The following is a 23,779-nucleotide window of genomic DNA, read 5'->3' as shown; positions in this document are numbered from 1 at the left end:
CTAAATCTAACAGAAACGAATATATATTTCATGATGGCGAACTAGTACCTAGTGAACACAAATTAGCACACGGAACAACTTAGCAGTAGAGATTATCTTCTATAGATACTTCACAAAATGGCAGAATCAAATTGGTAAGACTCATTATGTGTAGTGCGATATGTGTGTTCGCTTCCGGGTCAAGCGACTTACAATTTCGTAAATTACACTGCACCCTTGCCTAAGCTTAGAAATGTGCGCGTTAACCAAAAGTGATCCAAGCATTTTGAACCTAGATAAAGATTATAATTACGTATTTTTGCTGATAAGTGAATGTATGATGACGAATTTTCTGACGGTATATTGGTCAGTAATCCTTATTGCAGACTCATCAAACAGTTACTAATGTATGAATAAGGTAACATACATCATACAGTTGCTAATGTATGAATAAGGTGACAAACATCAAACAGTTATTATTGTATGAATAAGGTAACATACATCAAACAGTTACTAAAGTATGAATAAGGAGACATACGTCAAACAGTTACTAATGTATGAATAAGGTGACATACTTCGAACAGTTACTATTGTATGAATAAGGAGACATACGTCAAACAGTTACTAATGTATGAATAAGGTAACATGCATCAAATAGTTACTATTGTATGAATAAGGTAACATACGTCAAACAGTTACTAATGTATGAATAAGGTGACATACTTCGAACAGTTACTATTGTATGAATAAGGAGACATACGTCAAACAGTTACTAATGTATGAATAAGGTAACATGCATCAAATAGTTACTATTGTATGAATAAGGTAACATACGTCAAACAGTTACTAATGTATGAATAAGGTGACATACTTCGAGCAGTTACTCTTGTATGAATAAGGAGACATACGTCAAACAGTTACTAATGTATGAATAAGGTGACATACGTCAAACAGTTACTAATGTATGAATAAGGTAACATACGTCAAATAGTTACTATTGTATGAATAAGGTAATATACGTCAAACAGTTACTAATGTATGAATAAGGTGACATACATCAAACAGTTACTAAAGTATGAATAAGGAGACATACGTCGAACAGTTACTATTGTATGAATAAGGTGACATACGTCGAACAGTTACTATTGTATGAATAAGGTGACATACGTCGAACAGTTACTATTGTATGAGTAAGGTGACATACGTCAAACGTTGATATTACGTATATGATTTTACTAATTAAAAAAAACACCTGAATCTCTTCAAAGCATAAATCATTATGGAAGGGCAGTACCATGGCCAAGCCCCATCCTAAATTTCCCCACCCATGTTACTTTTCTGTTTTATTATGTTTGGAGGAACTGTATTAATCAAAGTGATGATAAATTAAGTCAACAAACATCAATTGAAAATAAAATATAAAGTAGCTTCACTTTACTATGGAGGGGTTCATTTCATCATGCTTCACAATACCTTGCTACACCATGTCCATTGTTTTCTGCTGTTAAAGATGGCTGCTAAAGCAGGACAAATGGTCCTTAGTGAATACCAGGTAACAATGTGATTGAACCACATTCAAAATGACTGCAATATTTAGTTACTTAAAGAAAAGATTTGAAAAAAGTCTTCTTGAGACATGACTCACCCTACATCTTGTTATGAGTTTCATTTGGTCCAGAGACAGACCCAACTAAATGTTTAACCTCTCTTTTCTCAAGATGGCCACCACAGCTGCTATATATTACACTTATGCAACCTAATACCGAAACGATTTGCCTACGTCAGGCACATGCTCATATCTGTTATACAGAGTCCTTATAACAACTAGTTACACAAGTGTTTGACCAAACACCACTCTCCAGTGAAAGACTTGTTGTGTGTCTTTGACAGTGAGGTGCCAGGAGGAACAGAGGAAGTGGTTGAGGCACTGAATGACCTTCCCAGTACAGAGGACCTGGAGGATCCATCTCTGCCTCATCCTCCCAAACCATTCGAAGACTTTTACCAAGGAGGTAAAGGACAAACACTAGAGACGTGACTCTGAAATAGATCTAAATATTTATCATGTATGGTTGTTGATTCAGGGTTTATGTAGACTCTCAAATTACTGTTGATTTCATTGTCAACCAGTGAGTTACAGAAAAGATACAACTTGTGTTTGTTAAAATCACAAGCTTTTTAATTGATGATCTCCTAAAATAAAAAGTTTTTATCTCACAACCAGTAGATGATTTTTGTGTGATATTTTGATGACTACATGGTAACTTTTATCAAACAAAATGTAGCCAAATCGACTACAGTACATTGTTACCATCTTGTGAACTGTTTTTTTTATAATCTGTTTACAGTATTGTCACAATATTTCCAAACTTAATGTACCTTCATAGGATTATAGTACAGCCAAACAAGTTGGTCGGTTCATAACCATATTGTACACTCCTGTCAGTGTTAGTACGCTCCACACTGATAATTTGTCTGATGAAGGTGACTGTGTAGATCTCATACACTACGTACATCAGTACTAGTACACTCCACACTGGTCATTTGTCTAATGAAGGTGACCATGTAGATCTCGTACACTACATACATCAGTGCTAGTACACTCCACACTGGTCATTTTTCTGATGAAGGTGACTGTGTAGATCTCATACACTATGTACATCAGTGCTAGTACGCTCCACACTGGTCATTTGTCTAATGAAGGTGACCATGTAGATCTCGTACACTACATACATCAGTGCTAGTACGCTCCACACTGGTCATTTTTCTGATGAAGGTGACCATGTAGATCTCGTACACTATGTACATCAGTGCTAGTACGCTCCACACTGGTCATTTGTCTGATGAAGGTGACTGTGTAGATCTCGTAAACTACGTACATCAGTGCTAGTACGCTCCACACTGGTCATTTGTCTGATGAAGGTGACTGTGTAGATCTCGTACACTACATACATCAGTGCTAGTACGCTCCATACTGGTCATTTGTCTAATGAAGGTGACTGTGTAGATCTCGTACACTACATACATCAGTGCTAGTACGCTCCACACTGGTCATTTGTCTAATGAAGGTGACCATGTAGATCTCGTACACTACATACATCAGTGCTAGTACGCTCCACACTGGTCATTTTTCTGATGAAGGTGACCATGTAGATCTCGTACACTATGTACATCAGTGCTAGTACGCTCCACACTGGTCATTTGTCTGATGAAGGTGACTGTGTAGATCTCGTACACTACATACATCAGTGCTAGTTCGCTCCACACTGGTTATATGTCTAATGAAGGTGACTGTGTAGATCTCATACACTATGTATATCAGTGCTAGAACGTTCCACACTGGTCATTTGTCTAATGAAGGTGACTGTGTAGATCTCGAACACTACCTACCTCAGTGCTAGTACGCTCCGTACTGGTCATTTGTCTAAAGAAGGTGACCGTGTAGTCATCGAAATGTGACTCGCCAATCTTCTATTGGTTGTCATTCACAGTACAGGTTCTGTTATCCCTTGGATACTGCTATGTATGCAGGGAAATTGAAGAAACAAAATGTGATAGTCATTAGCAAAAAGCTCAAGGATACGTTGGTATCTATATTCCTTGATGTCTCCCATTTTTCCCAAACATTTGGACTTCTTAAGCTTCTACTAGACCTTTTATTATATTGACATTACCAACCCAAAGAAAATGTTCCAAAATAGAACAACTTCTTTTATGAAACCATAATTTCAAGAGTCATTAAGTTTAATCTATAGTTGACTAAGACGTTTTTAATCTACTTTCTGTGTCACAGTTAAAAGTTGCAGCCAGAATTTTCATTTATGGCTTGAGTTACAACATTTATCCACCACCATGTTTGGGAAGACAATCTCTGAAGAGGGTGATTAACTGTTTAAAATTACAGCTTGACATCATGATAGGATGTCATTGTCAAGTCTAGAGAATGTCTTTCAGATTTGAGAATATTTTTGTTGTATCCATTTTTTATCAGGGTCAGTGACTATTACACACCCTGATGATATACCAGTGAGGTGGGATGATCTAACGGGACTTCACAATGCTAAACTTATCTTGAAAGAAAAACTTATGATGCCGTTTAAATTTCCACATCTTTTTGAAGGTAAGATCATTTTTCAGCTTCTACTTAAAGTGATTTTCAAATTCCATTTGGTGCTCAGATTTGAGATTGATCAGCATAATGATTTGGCTGACAATAAACCTGGATTTTAACCGTAAATACTGGGCCTTAATTGGAAGTTTCTCATTATTAAGCGATCATCTGCCTTGTTTGAATGATTGAGATGAAAAGATAACAGAAAAACAACCATATTGCAGTACTGTTTTAGTCAATAGACAGACAGAATGACAGTCTCATTGTGTTAAATACAGAAGTAGGAATTTTGATGGGAATTTCACATTGTAACTGTGAAGGGTTCTTTCCTGTGAGTGGGAAGAATAAATTGTAGAAAATCAGATACAAAAACTGATATCTTATTGTTATATGTATTTCGAAATCATATCACATTCATTTGTCAATTGTTTTATTTTAAACTGAACAGTGTGATATAGTTAACCTATTGTATTATTTCCTTATGTACCAGAGCTGGTTGATAAGTTGTAAGCCTTGTATTGAAGACGTTAAGCAGGGATATCCTTTTTAGCTCTACTATTCAGCGACTAGCAGGTATTTATGACTACCTATCTGAAGACTGGTGTCATTTAGTCAGTTTATGTCAAAGGGGTAGCACAAGGCAAGTAACTTTTGCAAAATGGACAAAATTGCAGAAAGAACAGTGACTCAGTATTTGCATAAGAAAGCTCTAACACCTATGGATATCCATACTGATATGGTAGCAACACTAGGGAATGATGCCTCCTCAGTGAAAATGTGGGGGAATTTAAGTGTGGCAGGTAAAGCCTTTGGGATGATGCCTGTCACTGTTGCAACTCCAGCAATGGTCAACAAAGTCAATAAAATTGTTATGGCTGACTGGCGAGTTACAGAGAGCTATATAGCTAGTACAGTTAAAATTTCACACAGTATATTCCATTCTTACAGAAGGAATGAGAGAGATCTCAGCTCATTGGGTACCAAGGATTCTGACAGTTGGTCAGAAACACACCAGGTGGACTTTGTCGCGTGCTAATCTGAACCTTTAAGAGGCAGACCCTGCTAACTTTCTGCGGAGGTTTGTGACCCCAAAGGCCAAACAACAGTCTAAACAATGGTAGCACCCAGGTTCAACCCCGCCAAAGAAGGCAAAGACTATTCCAACATCAGGAAAGGTTATGGCCTCGATTTTAAACTCTACCACCACAGAAAACAGTAAAGGTGTGTTGTTCCACTAAGACAATGTCCCTGTTCATAAGTCTGTTATTGTCATAGCTGCTATTAACAATGGTGGTTTTGAATTGATTTAGCATCTGTCATATTTGCCTGATCTTGCTCCATCACACTTATATCTATTTTCAATATTGAAAAAGACAATTCCCAGTAGCTACTTTCAGTCTGATGATGACTTCATACATGTAGTGGATGACTTTCTGAACAGTCAAGAAAAGGACTTCTTTAAAAGTGGCATTGAGGCCCTTAAATATCGCAGGCAAAAGTGTATAGATATGAAGGGGATTATGTCTGCTGTTAAATATGAGGCTCACAACTTGACAATCAGCGTCGTAGTACTGCATTAGTAATCAATCACTATGTATACATACAATAAATAAAAATTTGTTTTGAACTTTTTCAGGAAGAGTTAGTAATGAAAAAAACGTGTTACTATATGGGGTAAGTTTTGAATGGACTTAAGGTAAGGCTGTAAGGTGCAAGTACATGTATGAAAGAAAAGAAACAAAGAGACAGATATAAGTCTATATGTGGGAAATTTGAAACTTAGGATTCCAAAACCCTTTATTTCTTGGTTTGTTTACTGAAGTGTGAAATTATTAAGGTTCAATGTGGAATACCTACCTATGCTGAATGTGTGTACAGGTGTCTCAGAGTCAACGGCATTCACTGGGTTCAGAAGTATTGACTTGGTGATCAATAGAAGTATCTGATACACCGACAGAAGATCAAGTTAAATACAGATGAAATGCCATCAGGGGCTTACAAGTTTGTCGGGATAAATGACATGGACCATCTTTCAAGGTCACAAGCTCCAAAAGCATCAACATCTTCATACAACCTCTTTTAAACATAGAGACCCTGACCTTTGTGATTTTACGTACAACATGTATGTTGCTGTGAAAGAGAATGACGTTTGGGATAAATAAACGCATCCTGTAATGTTTCTTTATAAGGTGCTAAACATGTTAATGATACAGGTCTCATGGGTCTCTTATCATAAAATAAGGTTTTCGTGAATACATATACCATTTTGAATTCATGATTTCCCTGTATTCCCCTGGATCTGAAGACATGCATTGTAAAATTTACCTGTAGCCCCCTGGATGTGGGAAGTCTATGCTGACACTTTCATATTACCTGTAGCCCCCTGGATGTGAGAAGTCTATGCTGACATTATTATATTTACCTGTAGCTCCCTGGATGTGGGAAGTCTATGCTGACACTATATATTTACCTGTAGCCCCCTGGATGTGGGAAGTCAATGCTGACACTATATATTTACCTGTAGCCTCCTGGATGTGGGAAGTCTATGCTGACACTATCATATTTACCTGTAGCTCCCTGGATGTGGGAAGTCTATGCTGACACTATCATATTACCTGTAGCCCCCTGGATGTGGGAAGTCTATACTGACATTATTATATTTACCTGTAGCCCCCTGGATGTGGGAGGTCTATGCTGACACTATCATATTTATCTGTAGCCCCCTGGATGTGGGAAGACTATACTGACACTATCATATTTACCTGTAGCTCCCTGGATGTGGGAAGTCTATGCTGACACTATCATATTTACCTGTAGCTCCCTGGATGTGAGAAGTCTATGCTGACACTGTATATTTACCTGTAGCCCCCTGGATGTGGGAAGTCTATGCTGACACTGTATATTTACCTGTAGCCCCCTGGATGTGGGAAGTCTATGCTGACACTATATATTTACCTGTAGCCCCCTGGATGTGGGAAGTCTATGCTGACACTATATATTTACCTGTAGCCCCCTGGATGTGGGAAGTCTATGCTGACACTATATATTTACCTGTAACCCCCTGGATGTGGGAAGTTTATGCTGAACCTATATCTTTAGCTGTAGCCCCCTGGATGTGGGAAGTCTATGCTGACACTGTATATTTACCTGTAGCCCCCTGGATGTGGGAAGTCTATGCTGACACTGTATATTTACCTGTAGCCCCCTGGATGTGGGAAGTCTATGCTGACACTATATATTTACCTGTAGCCCCCTGGATGGGGGAAGTCTATGCTGACACTATATATTTACCTGTAGCCCCCTGGATGTGGGAAGTCTATGCTGACACTATATATTTACCTGTAGCTCCCTGGATGTGGGAAGTCTATGCTGACACTGTATATTTACCTGTAGCCCCCTGGATGTGGGAAGTCTATGCTGACACTGTATATTTACCTGTAGCCCCCTGGATGTGGGAAGTCTATGCTGACACTATATATTTACCTGTAGCCCCCTGGATGTGGGAAGTCTATGCTGACACTATATATTTACCTGTAGCCCCCTGGATGTGGGAAGTCTATGCTGACACTATATATTTACCTGTAGCCCCCTGGATGTGGGAAGTCTATGCTGACACTGTATATTTACCTGTAGCCCCCTGGATGTGGGAAGTCTATGCTGATGAAAGCCCTTGCAAAGGAATCTTGTGCCTGCCTCATGACTGTGAATTCCTATTCCATGATGTCGAGGATGGTTACTGATCGAGCACAGTAAGTTATACTTTATCAATTGTATTAAGTTTTGTTTTATCATTGATTTTTTAGGTGCACATGTTTCTACTTATCAGCAGACCTTGGCTATTTATTTTAAGACATCTCAAAGCAACTTTAAGAGAAATATCAGAAGTTAATATGATCAATTCAGGTGACAAGGATAGAATATGCCTGCTGTAGTTCACTGTATGTTATTTAAAATGAGTAATTGTTGGGCACAACTTGCAGCTGGAGGATTGTTTACCTGATGTCTTCTGTTTAAAGGACATTGTTTGGAGAGTCCCATTGCATATGTGTCACAGAAGACTAAGAGTGGGCTCCCTGAAAAATCCTAGATATTTATCTGTCTTCTCCAAAATTTACTTCATGGCAACACTTCTTCCCATTCTTTTCCTTCTCCTCTTTCGTTCTGTACTTTATTTTCCCAATCTTGGTGTTCCTTTGAACACCTGTCCTCATGACTTTGACTGTTAATTAAAAAATGCTAAAAGACTGATGAAAGTTTTTTTTAGAAAAAAGTACACTGATTGTTTTAAATCATTTAAATTAAGTGGCAGATTATTTTTTCTGGAAGGATACAAGTATTTCTACTTGATAATAACCAAGTTGTGTCTGATGGTTACCTAGTTGTACCTGATGGTTACCTTGTTGTACCTGATGGTTACCTTGTTGTGTCTGATGGTTACCTAGTTGTGTCTGATGGTTACCTAGTTGTACCTGATGGTTACCTTGTTGTGTCTGATGATTACTTAGTTGTGTTTGATGGTTACCTAGTTGTGTTTGATGGTTACCTAGTTGTACCTGATGGTTACCTAGTTGTGTCTGATGGTTACCTAGTTGTACCTGATGGTTACCTTGTTGTACCTGATGGTTACCTTGTTGTGTCTGATGGTTACCTACTTGTACTTGATGGTTACCTAGTTGTGTCTGATGATTACTTAGTTGTGTCTGATGGTTACTTTGTTGTGTCTGATGGTTACCTTGTTGTGTCTGATGGTTACCTAGTTGTGTCTGATGATTACCTAGTTGTGTCTGATGGTTACCTAGTTGTGTCTGATGATTACCTACTGTTACCTAGTTGTGTCTGATGGTTACCTAGTTGTGTCTGATGGTTACCTAGTTGGTTCTGATGGTTACCAAGTTGTGTCTGATGGTTACCTTGTTGTGTCTGATGGTTGCCTAGTTGTACCTGATGGTTACCTAGTTGTGTCTGATGATTACCTACTGTTACCTAGTTGTGTCTGATGGTTACCTAGTTGGTTCTGATGGTTACCAAGTTGTGTCTGATGGTTACCTTGTTGTGTCTGATGGTTACCTAGTTGTACCTGATGGTTACCTAGTTGTGTCTGATGGTTACCTAGTTGGTTCTGATGGTTACCTAGTTGTGTCTGATGGTTACCTTGTTGTGTCTGATGATTACTTAGTTGTGTCTGATGGTTACCTTGTTGTGTCTGATGATTACCTTGTTGTGCCTGATGGTTACCTAGTTGTGTCTGATGGTTACCTTGTTGTGTCTGATGATTACTTAGTTGTGTCTGATGGTTACCAAGTTTTGTCTGATGGTTTACCTCGTTGTACCTGATGGTTACCTACTTGTACCTGATGATTACCTTGTTGTGTCTGATGGTTACTTAGCTGTGTCTGATGGTTATCTAGTTGTACCTGATGGTTACCTAGATATATCTGATGGTTACCTAGTTGTGTCTGATGGTTACCTTGTTGTGTCTGATGGTTACCTAGTTGTGTCTGATGATTACTTAGTTGGTTATGATGGTTACCTTGTTGTGTCTGATGGTAACCTAGTTGTGTCTGATGGTTACCTAGTTGTGTCTGATGATTACCTACTGTTACCTAGTTGTGTCTGATGGTTACCTAGTTGTGTCTGATGGTTACCTAGTTGGTTCTGATGGTTACCAGTTTGTGTCTGATGGTTACCTACTTGTACCTGATGGTTACCTTGTTGTACCTGATGGTTACCTAGTTGTGTCTGATGGTTACCTAGTTGTGTCTGATTATTACCTACTGTTACCTAGTTGTGTCTGATGGTTACCTACTTGTACCTGATGGTTACCTTGTTGTGTCTGATGGTTACCTAGTTGTGTCTGATGATTACCTAGTTGTACCTGATGGTTACCTAGTTGTGTCTGATGATTACCTAGTTGTACCGGATGGTTACCAAGTTGTGTCTGATGGTTACCTTGTTGTGTCTGATGGTTATCTTGTTGTGTCTGATGGTTACCTTGTTGTGTCTGATGGTTACCTAGTTGTGTCTGATGATTACCTAGTTGTACCTGATGGTTACCTACTTGTACCTGATGGTTACCTTGTTGTGTCTGATGGTTACCTTGTTGTGTCTGATGGTTACCTTGTTGTGTCTGATGGTTACCTAGTTGTGTCTGATGATTACCTAGTTGTACCTGATGGTTACCTACTTGTACCTGATGGTTACCTTGTTGTGTCTGATGGTTACTTTGTTGTGTCTGATGGTTATCTTGTTGTGTCTGATGGTTACCTTGTTGTGTCTGATGGTTACCTACTTGTACCTGATGGTTACCTTGTTGTGTCTGATGGTTACTTTGTTGTGTCTGATGGTTATCTTGTTGTGTCTGATGGTTACCTTGTTGTGTCTGATGGTTACCTAGTTGTGTCTGATGATTACCTAGTTGTACCTGATGGTTACCTAGTTGTGTCTGATGATTACCTAGTTGTACCTGATGGTTACCTAGTTGTGTCTGATGATTACCTAGTTGTACCTGATGGTTACCTAGTTGTACCTGATGGTTACCTACTTGTACCTGATGGTTACCTTGTTGTGTCTGATGGTTACCTTGTTGTACCTGATGGTTACCTAGTTGTACCTGATGGTTGCCTTGTTGTACCTGATGGTTACCTAGTTGTACCTGATGGTTACCTTGTTGTGTCTGATGGTTACCTAGTTGTGTCTGATAGTTACCTAGTTGTACCTGATGGTTACCTAGTTGTACCTGATGGTTACCTACTTGTACTTGATGATTACCTAGTTGTGTCTGATGGTTACCTCATTGTACCTGATGGTTACCTAGTTGTGTCTGATGGTTAGCTAGTTGTACTTGATGGTTACCTAGTTGTACCTGATGGTTACCTAGTTGTACCTGATGGTTACCTACTTGTACCTGATGGTTACCTAGTTGTACCTAGTTGTACCTGATGGTTACCTAGTTGTACCTGATGGTTACCTACTTGTACCTGATGGTTACCTAGTTGTGTCTGATGGTTACCTTGTTGTGTTTGATGGTTACCTAGTTTTGTCTGATGGTTACCTAGTTTTGTCTGATGGTTTACCTCGTTGTACCTGATGGTTACCTACTTGTACCTGATGATTACCTTGTTGTGTCTGATGGTTACCTAGTTGTACCTGATGGTTACCTACTTGTACCTGATGGTTACCTAGTTGTGTCTGATGGTTACCTTGTTGTGTTTGATGGTTACCTAGTTTTGTCTGATGGTTACCTAGTTGTGTCTGATAGTTACCTAGTTGTACCTGATGGTTACCTAGTTGTACCTGATGGTTACCTACTTGTACTTGATGATTACCTAGTTGTGTCTGATAGTTACCTCGTTGTACCTGATGGTTACCTAGTTGTGTCTGATGGTTACCTAGTTGTACTTGATGGTTACCTAGTTGTACCTGATGGTTACCTAGTTGTACCTGATGGTTACCTACTTGTACCTGATGGTTACCTAGTTGTACCTGATGGTTACCTAGTTGTACCTGATGGTTACCTACTTGTACCTGATGGTTACCTAGTTGTGTCTGATGGTTACCTTGTTGTGTTTGATGGTTACCTAGTTTTGTCTGATGGTTACCTAGTTTTGTCTGATGGTTTACCTCGTTGTACCTGATGGTTACCTACTTGTACCTGATGATTACCTTGTTGTGTCTGATGGTTACTTAGCTGTGTCTGATGGTTATCTAGTTGTACCTGATGGTTACCTAGATATATCTGATGGTTACCTAGTTGTGTCTGATGGTTACCTAGTTGTGTCTGATGGTTACTTAGTTGTATCTGATGGTTACCTAGTTGTGTCTGACGGTTACCTAGTTGTACCTGATGGTTACCTAGTTGTGTCTGATGGTTACCTATTGCTCATATTTCCATCTTACCCAAATTAATTTTAATACAACATTGTATGAGATCACATATATGGATGGTAAATACATTACCACAAAGTTCATTTTTAATATTGACAACTGACAAGTGATAGCTAAGACTAGAAAAGAGAAATGGTAAATTTTACATAAGAACACCCAAGATCACCATCTCGGATGGATTTTTTTTAATTACTGTTGTAAATTTCAATATATCTTAAAACTTTTCATGTTGTAACACTTTCATTCTGTAATAATCATCAACAAGTGATTCTAGGAGAACATTGTCAATGTTTTTACAGATTTGTGAGAGCAGTATTTGCTTGTGCTGCTGCTAACCATCCTTGTATTATACTGATAGAGGACATCGAGGTGTTTATAGAAGAAGAGAACACTGAGGCTAGAGAAGTACTTTTCCAACTCATGTCAACAAAACTAACTGCTTCTCTCCCGGTCATAGCCATGACAAGGTTTCCATGGTTACTCTACAAACAAATGGGACTTAGAAGCAGGTATTTCCTGTCTAGGTGTTTTTAGTGTCTGACTGTATTCCCTGTTAAATAGAACAGTTTTTTTTATCTTTGTCTCTTTGTCCAGTCAGTTTCTGAATAATGTAAGTGTTGATGGTAAACAGATCTGACTAAGGACACCTGTACTTGACCAACAGTGTTGATGTTAAACAGATCTGACAAAGGACCCCAGTACTCGACCAACAGTGTTGATGGTAAACAGATCTGACTTAGGACCCCAGTACTTGACCAACAGTGTTGATGGTAAACAGATCTGACAAAGGACCCCAGTACTCGACCAACAGTGTTGATGGTAAACAGATCTGACTAAGGACCCCAGTACTCGACCAACAGTGTTGATGGTAAACAGATCTGACTAAGGACCCCAGTACTCGACCAACAGTGTTGATGGTAAACAGATCTGACAAAGGACCCCAGTACTTGACTAACAGTGTTGATGGTAAACAGATCTGACTTAGGACACCGGTACTTGACTAACAGTGTTGATGGTAAACAGATCTGACTAAGGACACCTGTACTTGACTAACAGTGTTGATGGTAAACAGATCTGACTAAGGACACCTGTACTTGACCAACAGTGTTGATGTTAAACAGATCTGACAAAGGACCCCAGTACTCGACCAACAGTGTTGATGGTAAACAGATCTGACTTAGGACCCCAGTACTTGACCAACAGTGTTGATGGTAAACAGATCTGACAAAGGACCCCAGTACTCGACCAACAGTGTTGATGGTAAACAGATCTGACTAAGGACCCCAGTACTCGACCAACAGTGTTGATGGTAAACAGATCTGACTAAGGACCCCAGTACTCGACTAACAGTGTTGATGGTAAACAGATCTGACTAAGGACCCCAGTACTCGACTAACAGTGTTGATGGTAAACAGATCTGACTTAGGACCCCAGTACTTGACTAACAGTGTTGATGGTAAACAGATCTGACTAAGGACACCTGTACTTGACCAACAGTGTTGATGGTAAACAGATCTGACAAAGGACCCCAGTACTCGACCAACAGTATTGATGGTAAACAGATCTGACTTAGGACCCCAGTACTTGACCAACAGTGTTGATGGTAAACAGATCTGACAAAGGACCCCAGTACTCGACCAACAGTGTTGATGGTAAACAGATCTGACTAAGGACACCAGTACTTGACCAACAGTGTTGATGGTAAACAGATCTGACAAAGGACCCCAGTACTCGACTAACAGTGTTGATGGTAAACAGATCTGACTAAGGACCCCAGTACTTGACTAACAGTGTTGATGGTAAACAGATCTGACTAAGGACCCCAGTACTTGACTAACAGTGTTGATGGTAAACAGATCTGACTAAGGACACCTGTGCTTGACCAACAGTGTTGATGGTAAACAGATCTGACTAAGGACACCTGTGCTTGACCAACAGTGTTGATGGTAAACAGATCTGACTAAGGACCCCAGTACTTGACTAACAGTGTTGATGGTAAACAGATCTGACTAAGGACACCTGTACTTGACCAACAGTGTTGATGGTAAACAGATCTGACTAAGGACCCCAGTACTCGACCAACAGTGTTGATCTTAAACAGATCTGACTTAGGACCCCAGTACTTGACCAACAGTGTTGATGGTAAACAGATCTGACTAAGGACCCCAATACTTGACTAACAGTGTTGATGGTAAACAGATCTGACTAAGGACACCTGTGCTTGACCAACAGTGTTGATGGTAAACAGATCTGACTATTAGGACACCCTGTATTGACTCAGTGTTGATAAAGAGATCTAAAGGACCCCAATTTGTGCTGGTAGACACTATTAGATACACCCTTATTTCTTATTGATAATTTGTGCTGGTATACTCATGACTTTTAAAAAATGAATATTAATACCAAATGAAAACATTAAAGCACGCAAACTTTCTCAAGTCTGTTCAAGGTTTTCCAGGTGTATTTAAACCAAATACAAGGAAATGTTAGCAATGACAATGAAGTTTGTTTTGGTTTAATTAAGAAGATACCATAATTATAGTAATTTCAGGAAACTGGAAATACAACGTATTCTTTGACATGTTTGAAATGTTCAATCTAAACATGTATTTACAATGATGTGTCTTTTGTGGTACTCGATCAAATTTTGTCCAAGCATTGCCAGACTACTGCAAAACACACGATTTTCATTTTCTTTATTTTGTGTACAATTTTTAGTAAAAACTTAATACAGTTACCGTTGCGGCCTATTGCCACAGCCTTTTGAACTAGCTGCTACTACCAATCCTAACTCTCTGATTCTCGGAAATATTCCAATGATTTATCAGTGACCTCTGGTGGCTGTTGTACACTGTAAACAATGCCATCATCTTTCTAAACATTGTCATGTATGAATACTCTGGCCCTGAGCCGATCAAGTATTATACTATTAAAGACTTACCAAAATTGACAGACTGTGTGTTCAGGGAGATATTCAGACTGAGACTTGTGTCAGTCACAAACTAGCATTGGTCTGGTTTCAGAGTCAAAATATCAGCTTACTCAAAGATGATTCGAAAAATGAAATTTCTGAAAAAACTAGGTTAATTTCCAGTTTTTAATATAACTTTTTTATGAACACTTGTCCAACTCCAGGGCTTGCAGGGTGAACAGGTTAATACAACTGTTAATACGCTCCATATTCATTAGAAAGGCTAAATACTTTGTAATTTTTTTGATGACTCACTTCCCATTTTTCCATTTTATCCCAGTTTTCCGACCTTAGTGTATGTTCCTATACCAGACAAGACAAGTCGCAATTTACTTTTCAAAATGCATTTGAATATTCAACCTGCTGTCAGTGAAGAGGAATTTGAAGAATTAGCAAAAAGGACAGAAGGGTATGTACATGTTTATTATTCAGCGATGAATAAAAGAAGGTTCAGTTATAGACAGGTTAATCATAGACTTTAAACATTTTGATTTTTTTCTACATTAATTTAAATCATCAGTGGTTAGTAGAATTATATTCTATAGTCACAAAGTATGATGTCAATTTGGATGCTGTAAATATAGTCACAAAGTATGGTGTCAATTTGGATGCTGTAAATATAGTCACAAAGTATGGTGTCAATTTGGATGCTGTAAATATAGTCACAAAGTATGGTGTCAATTTGGATGCTGTAAATATAGTCACAAAGTATGGTGTCATTTGGATGCTTAAATATGTGTTCACAAAGTATGGTGTCAATTTGGATGCTGTAAATATAGTCACAAAGTATGGTTTCAATTTGGATGTTTTTAATATAGTTTTTTACAAAGAATGATGTCAATTTGGATGCTGTAAATATAGTCACAAAGAATGATGTCAATTTGGATGCTCACAAAGAATTGTCAATTTGGATGCTGTAAATATAGTCACAAAGTATGGTGTCAATTTGGATGCTGTAAATATAGTCACAAAGAATGATGTCAATTTGGATGCTGTAAATATAGTCACAAAGAATGATGTCAATTTGGATGCTGTAAATATAGTCACAAAGAATGATGTCAATTTGGATGCTGTAAATATAGTCACAAAGAATGATGTCAATTTGGATGCTGTAAATATAGTCACAAAGTATGGTGTCAATTTGGATGCTGTAAATATAGTCACAAAGAATGATGTCAATTTGGATGCTGTAAATATAGTCACAAAGTATGGTGTCAATTTGGATGCTGTAAATATAGTCACAAAGAATGATGTCAATTTGGATGCTGTAAATATAGTCACAAAGAATGGTGTCAATTTGGATGCTGTAAATATAGTCACAAAGTATGGTGTCAATTTGGATGCTGTAAATATAGTCACAAAGTATGGTGTCAATTTGGATGCTGTAAATATAGTCACAAAGTATGGTGTCAATTTGGATGCTGTAAATATAGTCACAAAGTATGGTGTCAATTTGGATGCTGTAAATATAGTCACAAAGTATGGTGTCAATTTGGATGCTGTAAATATAGTCACAAAGTATGGTGTCAATTTGGATGCTGTAAATATAGTCACAAAGTATGGTGTCAATTTGGATGCTGTAAATATAGTCACAAAGTATGGTGTCAATTTGGATGCTGTAAATATAGTCACAAAGTATGGTGTCAATTTGGATGCTGTAAATATAGTCACAAAGTATGGTGTCAATTTGGATGCTGTAAATATAGTCACAAAGAATGATGTCAATTTGGATGCTGTAAATATAGTCACAAAGAATGATGTCAATTTGGATGCTGTAAATATAGTCACAAAGAATGATGTCAATTTGGATGCTGTAAATATAGTCACAAAGAATGATGTCAATTTGGATGCTGTAAATATAGTCACAAAGAATGATGTCAATTTGGATGCTGTAAATATAGTCACAAAGTATGGTGTCAATTTGGATGCTGTAAATATAGTCACAAAGTATGGTGTCAATTTGGATGCTGTAAATATAGTCACAAAGTATGGTGTCAATTTGGATGCTGTAAATATAGTCACAAAGAATGGTGTGAATTTGGATGCTGTAAATCACTCGTATTTCACATGGGATTTATTTCTGCATTGGTTACGAGTCTATCAGCAATTCAAATTCCTGTCAATTATTTGTACAGAAATAATTCTTGACGACATCTATGCTGATTCGGTGACCAGTATTAGAGTCTATATATCTAATAGACCATCATTCACAAATTTAAAGTTATTTCTAGATCATCATTATCATCATCATTAACCAGTTTAGATTATCCAGGCCTTTGATTAATCCTTATCCAAGGGTGAGGCTGTACAGTCCTGTTTCACTAGGTCATCCCAGGTCAGTTTTGGTCTACCCGAGGCCCGATGACAAGTGACATTTAGGGTATGGATCCTTGACATCCATTCTTCACTGCCATGGCCAAACCATCTCAACCTGCTAGCCTGGAGAATTTCTAATATATCTTTGATGTCTAGCTGAGCTTGGAGAGACTCTATGGGAACATCGTCTTCCAGTTTGACAAGGCAGATCCCTCTTATCATGGCTCTATCAAAGCGCCGAAACCTCCTAAGAGTAGCAGCTGTTACTGCCCATGTTTCAGAGCCATACAGCAACACAGGTCTAATGTAGGTTGAGTAGAGGCGACCTCTTGTTGTGATAGGCAGTTGGTGGCTTGTTAAGATTGGAAGCAGCTCTCTGAATTATTTCCATGCTGACTTGCATCTTGTTGTCACAGCAAGTTCACATCCACCTCCAGATGACAACATATCACCAAGGTAGCAGAAGTCAAGATCATGGTTTGAGAAATCATGTATCAGCAAATATGTCTGAAGTTCGCACTATAAAGTATTCATGAAATGTATGTTATTTACAGTGCATGTTTTTTGCAATCTGAATGATTTTTAAAGCATTCATCAAAATAGGAATTTTTTTCTCACACCATTGAGGATTTAGGATAACGCTTTCTATTATTATGATTAAATTACTGTAACTTTGAACAGGTACACTGTATCGGATATACTCGTTCTGGTGAGGGATGCAGCCATGGAACCAGTTAGGGAAATACAACGTGCTACACATTTTAGGCTGGTGAGTTTTATCACTGACCAGCAGTGACCAGATAGCCATTATAAAGCACCTTTAACTTTATGTAGTGAATGTTTACCTTGGTCCCAAACTGTTCTCTTTTTAGGTCACCTGAGATGAAGTCTCAAGTTTGTTCAAGTGAATAAACTTGAACTTCTTTCAAGATCACAGGGATCAAATATGTTAAAATCTTTTAATTACCTCCCTTCAATAACCCAATGACCCAGGGTCATGATATTGGTTAACAGCATGCTGGGATGAAGGGCTGTCAAGTTTGTTCAAATGAATGACCTTGACCTTCATTCACAGTGTCAAATATGCTAAACTACGATAACAGACAATGTTATAAGTTTAACTGAAAGCTACGCCTTCAAACTTAGAAAAGATAAAGACTTTATAAGTATGCTTACATCAGTTCTGTTCTGTCTGCTCCAATGCTAGGACTGATGGACAGGTACTAAAACTGTCCAAAGACCTGAAGACCTCAGGTGACCATTAAGGCCCATGGGCCTTTTGTTTATTTCGGTACTGATAAGAAAAACAAAATGGGAGACAGGCAGTCCTTTTTCACTTTGACCATGAAGATGGCTGACAGGTTGCCATCTTGGATTTTAACAATGAAAGTTTGTTATCAATATTTCCTAAGTACTGGATGGATTACTCTCTAATTTATATGAAGGTTTTCCATGATCCCAAGCGTTGCCCCTTCAATTTTAAGATTGATCTGAAAAAGAATATAGGTGAAAGGTGGCCATCTTTGATATGGACAGTTTAGTTTGTTATCTCTATATCTTGTGATGGGTTGTTTGTTATCTCTATATCTTGTGATGAGTTGATTGTTATCTCTATATCTTGTGATGGGTTGTTTGTTATCTCTATATCTTGTGATGGGTTGTTTGTTATCTCTATATCTTGTGACAGGTTGTTTGTTATCTCTATATCTTGTGACAGGTTGTTTGTTATCTCTATATCTTGTGACAGGTTGTTTGTTATCTCTATATCTTATGATGGGTTATCATTCATTCGCACATTTCTTTCCTATTTTCTTTTGTTATGCAAAATGGAAATGGCCGACAGATTGCCATTTTGGATTTTGACAAGTCATGTTTTTCTATCTATTTTTTCTCCGAGGGTATCAGATCATTCTCAGAGACTGTATGTTTGTTTAATTCTTCAATACCGCAAATAAGCAAGGTTATATAGGAGGAAAGAAGGGAGAAAAGCCCCACTTAAATAGAACTGATGAAGATCATGTTACAATGGGCACCAAGTCACTAACATAGAACTGGAATAGATCATATTAAAATGGGCACCAAGACACTTACATAGAACTGGTACAGATCATGTTACAATGGGCACCAAGTCACTAACATAGAACTGGAATAGATCATATTAAAATGGGCACCAAGACACTTACATAGAACTGGTACAGATCATGTTACAATGGGCACCAAGTCACTAACATAGAACTGGAATAGATCATATTAAAATGGGCACCAAGACACTTACATAGAACTGGTACAGATCATGTTTCAATGGGCACCAAGTCACTTACATAGAACTGGTACAGATCATGTTACAATGGGCAAAAAGTCACCGACATAGAACTGGTACAGATCATGTTACAATGGACACCAAATCACCGACATAGAACTGGTACAGATAATGTTACAATGGACACCAAGTCACCGACATAGAACTGGTACAGATCATGTTACAACAGACACCAAGACACTTACATAGAACTGGTACAGATCATGTTACAATGGACACCAAGTCACTGACATAGAACTGGTACAGATCATGTTACAATGGACACCAAGTCACTGACATAGAACTGGTACAGATCATGTTACAATGGACACCAAGTCACTGACATAGAACTGGTACAGATCATGTTACAATGGACACCAAGTCACTGACATAGAACTGGTACAAATCATGTTACAATGGGCACCAAGTCACTTACATAGAACTAGTACAGATCATGTTACAATGGGCACCAAGTCACTGACATAGAACTGGTACAGATCATATTACAATGGGCACCAAGTCACTTACATAGAACTGGTAAAAATCGTATTACAATGGGCACCAAGTCACTGACATAGAACTGGTACAGATCATGTTACAATGGACACCAAGTCAATGACATAGAACTGGTACAGATCATGTTACAAAGGACACCAAAACACAGACATAGAACTGGTACAGATCATGTTACAATGGGCACCAAGTCACTTACATAGAACTGGTACAGATCATGTTACAATGGGCACCAAGTCACTTACATAGAATTGGTAAAAATCGTATTACAATGGGCACCAAGTCACTGACATAGAACTGGTACAGATCATGTTACAATGGGCACCAAGTCACTTACATAGAACTGGTAAAAATCGTATTACAATGGGCACCAAGTCACTGACATAGAACTGGTACAGATCATGTTACAATGGACACCAAGTCACTGACATAGAACTGGTTCAGATCATGTTACAATGGGCACCAAGTCACTGACATAGAACTGGTATAGATCATGTTACAATGGGCACCAATACGAGGTTTTATTTAAATCCCAATTTTATCTTGAAAACTGCTTATAACAATAAAGATTTTTATTGTTTTAGTATAAGTAAGTTTTATATATAACATATATAACTCCCCCTTATTGGTTGAGAATTTAATGCCTTGATGGTGTTTTAAGGAGAGACTTATTGGGTGAGAATTTAATCTATTGGTGGTGTTTTAAGGAGAGACTTATTGCGTGAGAATTTAATCTATTGGTGGTGTTTTAATTAGAGACTTATTGGGTGAGAATTTAATCTATTGGTGGTGTTTTAAGGAGAGACTTATTGGGTGAGAATTTAATCTATTGGTGGTGTTTTAATTAGAGACTTATTGGGTGAGAATTTAATCTATTGGTGGTGTTTTAAGGAGAGACTTATTGGGTGAGAATTTAATCTATTGGTGGTGTTTTAATTAGAGACTTATTGGGTGAGAATTTAATGCCTTGATGGTGTTTTAAGGAGAGACTTATTGGGGGAGAATTTAATCTATTGGTGGTGTTTTAAGGAGAGACTTATTGGGTGAGAATTTAATCTATTGGTGGTGTTTTAAGGAGAGACTTATTGGGGGAGAATTTAATCTATTGATGGTGTTTTAAGGAGAGACTTATTGGGTGAGAATTTAATGCCTTGATGGTGTTTTAAGGAGAGACTTATTGGGTGAGAATTTAATCTATTGGTGGTGTTTTAAGGAGAGACTTATTGGGTGAGAATTTAATCTATTGGTGGTGTTTTAAGGAGAGACTTATTGGGGGAGAATTTAATCTATTGGTGGTGTTTTAAGGAGAGACTTATTGGGTGAGAATTTAATCTATTGGTGGTGTTTTAAGGAGAGACTTATTGGGTGAGAATTTAATCTATTGGTGGTGTTTTAATTAGAGACTTATTGGGGGAGAATTTAATCTATTGGTGGTGTTTTAAGGAGAGACTTATTGGGTGAGAATTTAATCTATTGATGGTGTTTTAATTAGAGACTTATTGGGTGAGAATTTAATCTATTGATGGTGTTTTAAGGAGAGACTTATTGGGTGAGAATTTAATCTATTGATGGTGTTTTAAGGAGAGACTTATTGGGGGAGAATTTAATCTATTGATGGTGTTTTAAGGAGAGACTTATTGGGTGAGAATTTAATCTATTGGTGGTGTTTTATTGGGGGTGAGAATTTAATCTATTGGTGGTGTTTTAAGGAGAGACTTATTGGGTGAGAATTTAATCTATTGGTGGTGTTTTAATTAGAGACTTATTGGGTGAGAATTTAATCTATTGGTGGTGTTTTAAGGAGAGACTTATTGGGTGAGAATTTAATCTATTGATGGTGTTTTAAGGAGAGACTTATTGGGTGAGAATTTAATCTATTGATGGTGTTTTAAGGAGAGACTTATTGGGTGAGAATTTAATCTATTGATGGTGTTTTAAGGAGAGACTTATTGGGTGAGAATTTAATCTATTGGTGGTGTTTTAATTAGAGACTTATTGGGTGAGAATTTAATCTATTGATGGTGTTTTAAGGAGAGACTTATTGGGTGAGAATTTAATCTATTGGTGGTGTTTTAAGGAGAGACTTATTGGGTGAGAATTTAATCTATTGATGGTGTTTTAATTAGAGACTTATTGGGTGAGAATTTAATCTATTGATGGTGTTTTAAGGAGAGACTTATTGGGTGAGAATTTAATCTATTGGTGGTGTTTTAAGGAGAGACATCAATCTGAGGACAAACCAGACGAAATTGTTGACATGGAAACTGCCTGTTTGTCATCTGATCCCGGGGCACAGGCAAAGAGTTGGATGGATATTGGTCCTGATACCCTTTATGTAAAACCTATCACAATGGTAAGTACTTCTCCTTGTTTAAATCCAGTAAAATCTGGATCTTTTCAAGTAGATTAAAATCTTCCTTTTTGGTAGCGATGGAAACTTAATTTGTGAGATATGCCAGGTGCGAGGCTTGACAGCAGAATATTTGCGACATGTCTGAAACTGTCTGAATATCATTAGTTTTCAGAAAGTCTTCATAAAACGAACGTTGGCACAAACACAATATTCATTACGGGTTAAAATGGAACATATTTTATTATTGGTTCATTGCTAGCTCACTTGGGCTGCAGGCAAATACCTTAGATGATTGTTTTTCAAGATCATGTTCAGCGTTTTAATGAATTTGTCTAAAATTGATATTAATACACTCTTGTATTATGATATCATTGGTGTTCTGTTTTTTTGCAGGACCATCTATGGAAGTGTTTATCCAGGTGTAAGTCGTGTATGAGGTCAGATGAACTAGACCTGTACAAAAAATTTACTGAAGATGGCAGGTCATAGTGTTATACAGACAATGAATACAGGATAATTTACCACAATATAGCTGTAATGTGTCTAGGCAGGTCATTGTGTTAAATAAAGTACAGACAATAAATACACGACAATATATAACCTTAATGTGTCTAGACTTGATTTTAGAAGTGATGTCCCTGTTGCTGTAACTCACATTTAAATGCCTACAAGTCAAACAGTCTTATAACAAAACATTCTTGACCTCAAATGACTGAAACTTCTTTACCATCAAAACTCTACAAACATTAATTTTCAATTTTTCATGAATGAGAAGCTACAACAAAATCTGAGAATTGTAAAAAGTTATATAGTGACCTCTGACCTCTTAAAACAGTAAACTGTCCTGGATTAATCCATTCTGCAATGAGTAAGATTTAGGGAATGCAGTAAGATATTTTATTGGAGAGGTCTACTCACTGTAAATAGGAAGACTTAAAGAATTTTGGCAGAACCTTTTCTTGATTGAACAATATTTCCCTCACCACTAGACAAGAATGGTGATCTAAGCAATAGATAGGCCATTAAGATGTGACAGTATGTTAATGTGTGATATGCTGACTTATATTTCATACCAACAAAGTCATTATAATCTCCCATGAAATCAGAAATCATCAGGGGACAAATCCTTTGGCTTACAACCTTGCTTGATTTTGTTTTGATTAAAATATTTAATGTCGAAATTACATGCATGTACTTTTGTATTGTGAAACATTTGAGAGATTGTGGCCTTTCATAAGTTATACTGTTTTATTGTTCGTTATTCTATACAAGCATTATGTACATATATCTATTCATTAAGTAATAAATATCACTATTATATAGGTAACAATAGCTTATACAGTTTTATTATAA

General features: G+C 37.6%; 1 protein-coding gene across 1 annotated transcript; it reads left to right on the top strand.

Annotated features, from left to right (window-relative positions):
• Positions 1-23,779, top strand: LOC132561639 (vacuolar protein sorting-associated protein 4B-like). The gene is made up of 10 exons (XM_060226342.1): positions 1-134; positions 1,870-1,991; positions 3,971-4,099; positions 5,727-5,764; positions 7,724-7,839; positions 12,274-12,483; positions 15,226-15,354; positions 17,943-18,030; positions 22,289-22,426; positions 22,820-23,779. The coding sequence occupies exons 1-10, from the start codon at positions 118-120 to the stop codon at positions 22,913-22,915; spliced, it is 1,083 nt and encodes a 360-aa protein (XP_060082325.1). The 5' UTR covers positions 1-117; the 3' UTR covers positions 22,916-23,779.

The sequence above is a fragment of the Ylistrum balloti genome, unplaced genomic scaffold (genome assembly GCF_031769215.1).
Source record: "Ylistrum balloti isolate Yb309-2 unplaced genomic scaffold, AGI_CSIRO_Ybal_v1 Utg371248, whole genome shotgun sequence".
Lineage (NCBI taxonomy): Eukaryota > Metazoa > Mollusca > Bivalvia > Pectinida > Pectinidae > Ylistrum > Ylistrum balloti.
The sequence above is the reverse complement of the archived record's forward strand: the minus strand, read 5'-3'. Positions and strand labels throughout refer to the sequence as shown.

Excerpts from the sequence above, each read along its gene's own strand:
- LOC132561639 (XM_060226342.1), top strand. Across the intron at positions 4,100-5,726 it reads ATTTCCACATCTTTTTGAAG|GAAGAGTTAGTAATGAAAAA; the intron begins GTAAGATCATTT and ends GAACTTTTTCAG. Across the intron at positions 7,840-12,273 it reads ATGGTTACTGATCGAGCACA|ATTTGTGAGAGCAGTATTTG; the intron begins GTAAGTTATACT and ends ATGTTTTTACAG.